The sequence below is a fragment of the Stegodyphus dumicola genome, chromosome 2 (assembly GCF_044657685.1).
Source record: "Stegodyphus dumicola isolate Sdum_Otavi_A_Nest chromosome 2, ASM4465768v1".
Taxonomy (NCBI): Eukaryota; Metazoa; Arthropoda; class Arachnida; order Araneae; family Eresidae; genus Stegodyphus; species Stegodyphus dumicola.
This window is the reverse complement of record NC_140769.1, coordinates 261,771,912-261,779,788: the sequence shown is the minus strand read 5'-3', so window position 1 is coordinate 261,779,788 and position 7,877 is coordinate 261,771,912. Positions and strand designations below refer to the sequence as shown.

The following is a 7,877-nucleotide window of genomic DNA, read 5'->3' as shown; positions in this document are numbered from 1 at the left end:
AAATATGCGAATTATATTTCGATTAAGCCTAAGTTTCGAATTCTGGAAGAAGGAGTCAAGTTTAATAAAAAAAAGTGACATTAATTAATATATGTCAAATTGAATTAACATTGAGGAGCTAAAATTTTGAGAGCTAATTTTTCAAAAATTAATTTTTACAAACCTTGGCACTTTGGCATAATTTGAGTCGTAGAATCGAATATGGAAAAAAAATTGACATGTCATTTCAGAAAAGTCCGATTTTGTGTCAAAATACTATATTACAACAACGTTATATATAAATCTAATATATATCCTTAGTCGCGGTTTCAAAACATGAAAAACGCAAGTTGAATTTCGTCAATCGGCCTATTAGAACGAGAGATTCAGAAACTGTCCCAATTCCCCCCCCCCCATAGTGTACATCTAAGCGCTATATTTCCCCTTTTATCATAATGAACTGTAATACAACTTTGAAGTTTACAGAAGAACAAGAATAGAAAAGAGCTGGAATTCTTCAGAAATGTGGTATTTTACCCAACAAAAGAGGATACAAAATTTGCATTGTATGAAGTTGGTCTTTAAACAGGAACTCTTTCGTTTGTAAACGAAAGAATTTTGTGGATTTAAAATGTCTAAACATGCAAAGCAAAGTACTAGAATACGGATCGGAAGCTAGTTTTAGATACAGCCTGGGAGCTCCACGTTGGTAAAGACCCATATTTTGACAAATTTTTGCTTCTTCTCAGATTTCGTTTCAGTAAGGATCATACAATACTATGAAGCATCTTGGCCGTGATTTCTTTGACATGTTCAAGCCATCAAGCATTACTGATGAAAATCCAAATCAGATATAAGTTATTCGTTTACCTTGTATTATTCTAATTTATATTTATCATTTGCATATAATAATCATTTGAAATAACAGCTTATCAAAGTACTGAAGTCCAGAAGCGGTATATTGCTCTGATATCAGTGCAACTGGATGACATTGCAGATTGTTCAATAATGGTAAGGTCGTAGCATTATTTAATTATTTTTATTCCTCCCATTCTCCTATAGGTATATGAATAAAAGTTTCCTGCTTCCCAATAAATAGAGAAAACGAACATTTCATCGAGGAAAAATGACTTTTAAAAAATTAAAAAGCTCGTAGAAAATTATGCATGAAAGCACTCAATTATTATCATTTTAGTATCAAACAATGCGTATATTTATAATTTCATTTCCGTTTTTGTAAAATGAGTAATCAAAATATGTATGACTTTCCGAATGAAAATTATAGCTTTTATATTGAAATCTAAAAGTACACCAAGTTGTTTATTTTAGTTACTATATGTGAAGTGATCGATAAGGACAGGCATCTTGCAGGAAAATATGCCTTTTGAAGAAGCAGAAATACGTTTACTTTCATTATCCTTCAGTTCTTTATTTAAGCATCCAAACGTTTTTTCCACTAAAGAATACATAAAAGTCAAAGAGAGATGTTTTTATCTTGTGGATGACGTTTCAGAAATATGAATATTTAAATATTTTACTCCTTAAGAAGCACAACAGTTGCCATATCCATGGGAAAAGAACAATGTCGAACGTTTAACGAGAATATATGCTATTCAATATATTACCGCAAGAGTTGAGAAGGCGAGCAGAAGAATGCACAAAAAAGATGTCCGGGTAAAGCAGACAATATCAGACATAACACTTAAGATAATTCTTTTCATCCAAATATGTACACCCATCAGCCTTCTAAGCAACATATCCAGAGTATCTTAAAGGAAAAAAAAAAAAAAAAAAACTTTACCTCTTAACAGAAATACGCCCGTAAGCACTTATAATAAAACCAATACTGCAATAATTGGACCTTGGCTATTGAAATCAAAACACTCACTACAGCCGTACATTAATTACAACAGATTGCCTCAATTCTTTAGAATATACACATTTACTATTAGGTCTAGCTCCAAGCATAGGTACTATAATTAGCTGCCTAGAGCTCTAATTTTCTGAAGGCATGAACTAAATTATTTCCACAACAGACTATATCACTACGAACTATTAGTATTTTTAATTTATATTAAGGGAAAACTATACTCATCGTAAAGGGCGCAAAAAATATTGAAGACCGGCCTGTTTACAAATTACTCACACATTCCAACATTCATTTGTCCATTTCGAGGATGACACAGCTATCCGTAGCATCAAATGTGAACACAGTTCGCTGCCAACTGCGTAGCTGCCTTGCGACATTCTGAACTGGCTTAAAATTAGAAGAATATTTGTTACCACGTATTAATTAAATCAATAACATTTAGAAGAGGTCATTCACTTTACATTGCATCCATGTCGTCGCTTTTCGATGAATATAGTAGAAAACTGAAATTAAATATCTTGATGTAATACTTGACAGCAAACCCCTCTTGCTGTCAAGATGTAAAATTTATACCTAATTAGAACAAATATGCAACCACTGTTAGGTCAAAATAGCTCTGTTCTTTGCTTAAGAAAGTCTTATTCTTTATGCATGTTCATTCGTCTATAAAATCTATGCAATATTCATAATGATAATCTGATTCTTTATGCATGTTCATTTCTCTATACAAAACAAAATCTTACCAGAAATATCTAATGTAGAATTGTGCACTACAAAAAACACTCTCCACAGTGATTCGTAAAATAAAGGTATGAACTATAAAAACCCTTACAAAGAATTTTTATAGTTAAGCCGACATAAAAACTATTTAATCAAATCAATCACGGGAACCACAAACAAAACATCCGTTCCTGCTATACACTGCTAATCTAACAAATTCAAAAGCTCTAGCAAGTAAAGGACCACTCATCTCATACCGCCCACTGCGAGACTTCATCGAAAACCTAATAAATTCAGATCACTCACTCCCAAGATAAGAGTGGAATTTCCACACCCCCTGCACGGTACCCCTGCAGTATCAAATTACTATTTGCTGCAGCCACCTCGAAGTCTTCTAGCAACAACAGATGGTAAAAAGTAACGAATCTTTCTTCTGCTTCTCAAAAGTCATCTAAAGTTCTGAAGGAAAACCGACAGTGTCTGAAAGAATGTCGAATGTTAACTGTAACTTGTAATTAACCTGCAAACCTCGTTGTAGCCTAAGCAACGCACGGCAGACCTTCATTTAACCTCCTGTAAATCGTAATTTCTGTGTGGATACTTATCAAAGGTAATTGGACATTTTCTTAAAGGAAAGAATTCCACCCTCCATGAAATCTATTTTGATAGTTTTACAGGGTTAAGTATACCATTTGTAAAAGAAATGTATTATTAAAGGGAGTTTTCTTTCACATCAGTTTTGGAATGCATTGCAGATTTTAAAAATAACTATTGTACATGATTGTATCCATGTGAGTTTTATGTATCATTTATATACTGCATTTTTACTTCCTATTCCTTTACATTCATTAGGTGCTAAGAAAATGTGTAGTATCATCGTGCACTTTTCCTCATTGACCTGCTTTCTGAAATCCGAAGTTATTAATGTTGTGCGAAATACTCCGCATACTTTCAGAATCACTTCAAAATAAGGCAAATATATTTGTTCATAATGCTGAATGAATTTTGGTAAATTAAATTTAAATTCATTTTGAAGTACTCTGTGATAACTGGCACCTTAGTATGGCAAACTGCCAAGTTCCTTCAATCTTTCAATGGCTCTAAAAATGCATTAGATAGCGTGATTAATGATGCAATAGTTACTATTGTACTCTTGCGCCAAGAATAATTTGAGCATTTCTAGGAAATTATAATTATTTAAAATTATCTGAAATTTTAACATCATAGCATTCATAGTGTGTTTATAAATCTAAAATGTGAAATAGCCTGAAAGCAATTTATTGCTAGCTGCAAAATGTAATGTAGAGCTTATTAAATTTCCTTTAGTGTCAAGCATAATATGTATGATAGATTGTACAAGCATAAACTTAGTCTTGAAAGTAAATCTCGAATCTTTAACTGGTGTATTCATGTTCATTTTAACTTATTTTAGTTTACTAATAGAATACTCTGTGTTCAATAAGTAAAGTACTTTTGATGTAACTCTACTTGTATTATTTATTTTCCTATAAACATAAAAATTTGTTTAAATAATTTTTAACCGAATTTTCCACAACTTATTTCTGTAATTAATATTTTTATTAATATAATGGTATTAATAAAACAATATATTGCATTTTTTTATTTCCCTGTTCTTTAAAAATCTTAAAGAGCTTCAATAAAGTAAGTATTGGAGTAATTGCATAGTGCAAATGAGTTAGCTTCATGAATTCGCTGATAATTTTGTGAGAATTTGGCATAGTTTTGAAGTAAAAATTTTTTCGTCGAATGAACATGACAAAATATGATGCAAAATAACCATATTATTTTTTAAATAAGACAAAAGTTTATTTTAATTTAAATTCAGTTTAAAAAAACTGTTTGAATTACTGCTGTAAACATGTTATTACTTAATAGGTTAGAGATGTTCTACTGTGTTTAATTCATATCTATTAATGATAAATCATGAATTTTGTAACCTAATTTTTTATTTATTATATTTATTAGGAATCACACATAATAAACAACAATGAATTCATATTAGTAAAACTTATCTGTAAGGATTATTGGCTAAGTCTGGAAATGCACCGAAAACTTTTGTTTACTTCTTTTGTATGTCAAAGATGCTTTCTGAACATTTCACATTTGGTTAAAAAAAAGATAATGGATAACGAACTTTAAATTTCAGATAGAAAATAAATAAAAATCTAAAAGGTTTCAGATTTTAAATTATGTCCAAAGGGGCATTTTTTTTAATGTTTCGTGTGTTACTTTTATTTATTAAATATCTTGTTCTACATACTCAAACCATAAAATTCAGTTTAACTGCAATATTGCAAAATAATTTTAAAATGAGCGATCTTTAGAATTTCCAATACACAGTCTCGTGCATAGATAAAAATGTATTTTTCCGTACAATGTTACCATTGCTCGCTTTGATATCGTTTAGTTTTTAACCAAAAATTCATTGAAGTGTTACAAAATATGAAATCGATAATAAAACAAATTTCAAATTGGGGCTACCACATGCCCATATTCTATAGAAGATTACGGTATTAAAATTTTAATGGCTCTAGATACCGTTGTTTTATCACAATGCGAGAAACATACATTCATGCAGATTCTTCATTATTTAATTTCTTTAAATAACCAGGGTGATAATATTTGGTGGCAACAATTTGAAAAGTGATTCGCTGTTTATAGTTTTTAATGCAAAATGCCAAAACAAAATTAATAGTCCTTCAAGGCAAATTATTCTTTTGCACTTTAAAAAAAAAAAAAAAAAAGTCTTTACTGCAAGGATATTACTTTGCGATCAGCGACAAGTGACTGTTGTTGCTTCTAGATTATTATGCACTTGTTGATGATAATTGGCTAGTATCATGTGGAATTATTCTACGTATGGGTGCAAATGGATTAGCTATTTGACTAGCTATCATATAATATTAGTAATGAAAAGAATGTGTGATCCAATTTTTCTGTTATAGATATACTACATGACACTTGTTTTGTTTTGTCATATTTTTTCAGCTTGAGATGTTGCATGTTTAATTTGCTTCTTTGCTGGGTGATTATCTCTGCATAATGAATAACCAGTCATTCATTATATGCAAATAGTTATTCTTTTATCAAACTCATGTTATATAATGTTAGGATTGTTACCAGCTAGTTAGATTTCATGCCAATGTTTTTATGTTTGACACTAAATGGCAGCCCGTTAACAGGAAAGTATTGAAAAAAATGACATATGCTATGTTCTTTACACATTGAATTTGGTGTGTTTTTGTTGTAAAATCAGAGGATGTTAGTTGTTGTTCCTAAACGTTTTGTTTAGTATCAAGCCTAAATCATAGGGAAAGAGATATGTCAAAGTGCACTCATATGGCATCGAAAATTAGTGGCATGTACTATTTCAAAATTCTGATTTCTATTAATGTGTTATAGTAACTGTAAATCTGTGGAGTTAATGATAACTAGATGAGGGATTTATAAATAAATGTTTGTAATGTATATTTCAAGATAGCTTAAGATTTAGATTTTGAAATCAGTTATGTGTAAGAGACAAAATTTTAAATGTGCTATCCTGTCTTTAGGTACTTTCAAAGCATTATCTTGAACATGGGGAAGACCCTGATTTATCTTCAATTTTTTAAGAATGCATGGTTAAATATGGAGTACTATGTTTGTTTTCAGGTTACATACATGTTAGCACAACCACCTTAGTAGAAATTCGTATTAGTAGTTAAAGCTTACCAAAAAAAGTACACCTTACTAGTAATTAAATGGTCAAGAAAAATCTTGGTTAACAAAAAGATCATTGGTAAAATTTTCAGAATGTGCCAAATGATGGCAACCATGCACTAACAGTTCTTCAATTTTAACAAGTAGCATTGCCATTTTCATTTGTCATCTCGTTACTCTATTCCGACTTCAAATAGTTTTCATAGATAAATTGTATATTTTTTGTACTCAAACTCAATTTTTAAAATATGCCTAGTGGGATTTGTGTACAATTTAAGAAGAGGCAATATTGCTGCAATTGGAATAATTATTTTATGTCTATTTTAAAGCGATCGCTGCAAAATTTGAAACAAGCAAAATAAAATTTGATTTGTGAAATAGGTTTATTGATTGATTTTCAGAATAAGTATCTAATTAAAATGCAAAATATGGATGTAGTAGTAAGTAATAAATGTAATAAATAATTTCTTACAATTATAAATCTAGTTGTACTAATTCATAAGTACCTTCTTCAGTAACTGTTTTTACATTATTTGGTTATTAGTTCTGAATATTTATCTATATTTTTTAGCTTTTAAACAATGGCTCCTCCATGCTTTGCTGATCTTGGAAAACAAGCCAGAGACGTATTTAACAAAAATTATCGTAAGAACGTTTTTGTATAATTTATAATAATGCAGTTTTTAAATAATTTGATATGTTATTTAATATGAGCGATGAAGTCTGTCAAAATTTCTTTTGGCAGATTAAAGCCTTTATGGTAGATTTCATATTGGAAGTAGTTGCACTGATCAATAATAGGTTGTTACTAAACTGTTTTTCCTCCATCTGGAAAATGGGATGCTTGCATAGTGATTTTATGATTGTTTGAAGTAATGAATGACATTAGTAACCAAATGTGGTGCACAGGTTAAATTAAATAAGAAATTAGGATTGTTGTATTTGGTCGGTGACTGATTTCAGATTTTATAAAACTAAATTTATGATTAAAGTGCTTAAATTTCACTCATAGAGTCAAAAACATTATTAAATTGTGGAAAAATGCATTATTACTCTTGGTGAAAATTGGCGATTTTTTTTTTTTTTTTTTTTTTTTTTTCCCCACCATTCCTGTTTATGTGCAATGCCCTCCCAACTAAAATACTTTCCAAAACGTAATGCAATATAAAATATAATTAAAACAGAAAAAAAATTTTAATCTCAATAAACTGCATTTTAAGCCAAATTTAATCTAGGATATCATAAAAATGAAAATACATGTGATCTAATATTTGCTTTGCAAAAAGGAAGTATCAACCTTATTTAGAAATTTTTCAAAAATATCCTCCATACTGCCAGTGGCATTTCTTTGAAAAGTCCCTTTATTACGTCCCACATACCTTCTACAGTGTTTATATGAGCTCCGGTTTCCAAATGCTTAAATGTCTCTGTGTAATTTATTGAGAGGTGAACAAAACCATTGAAATCTTCATTTACACACCAGTCAGTCGATGTTTTCTTTCCAAATTGCACAGAAATTTCAGGTTAATCTTACCACCAGCAGCCATTTTACAGTGTAAAGCACAAAATAAGCAATGTACTTCCTAAT

General features: G+C 30.1%; 1 protein-coding gene across 2 annotated transcripts in view; it reads left to right on the top strand.

The window, feature by feature from the left end:
* The first annotated feature begins 2,853 nt into the window (after nucleotides 1–2,853).
* LOC118179624 (non-selective voltage-gated ion channel VDAC2-like) overlaps nucleotides 2,854–7,877 on the top strand; it is a 31,744-nt gene continuing 26,720 nt past the window's right edge. The window contains exons 1-2 of one of the 2 annotated variants that reach the window (XM_035348788.2): nucleotides 2,854–3,179; nucleotides 6,861–6,934. In XM_035348788.2, the coding sequence (XP_035204679.1) occupies nucleotides 6,871–6,934 (64 nt within the window). In that variant the 5' untranslated portion in view covers nucleotides 2,854–3,179; nucleotides 6,861–6,870. Of the gene's footprint in view, nucleotides 3,180–3,841; nucleotides 3,866–6,860; nucleotides 6,935–7,877 lie in introns of those variants that run through there. The other variant, XM_035348789.2, reaches the window with a different exon arrangement.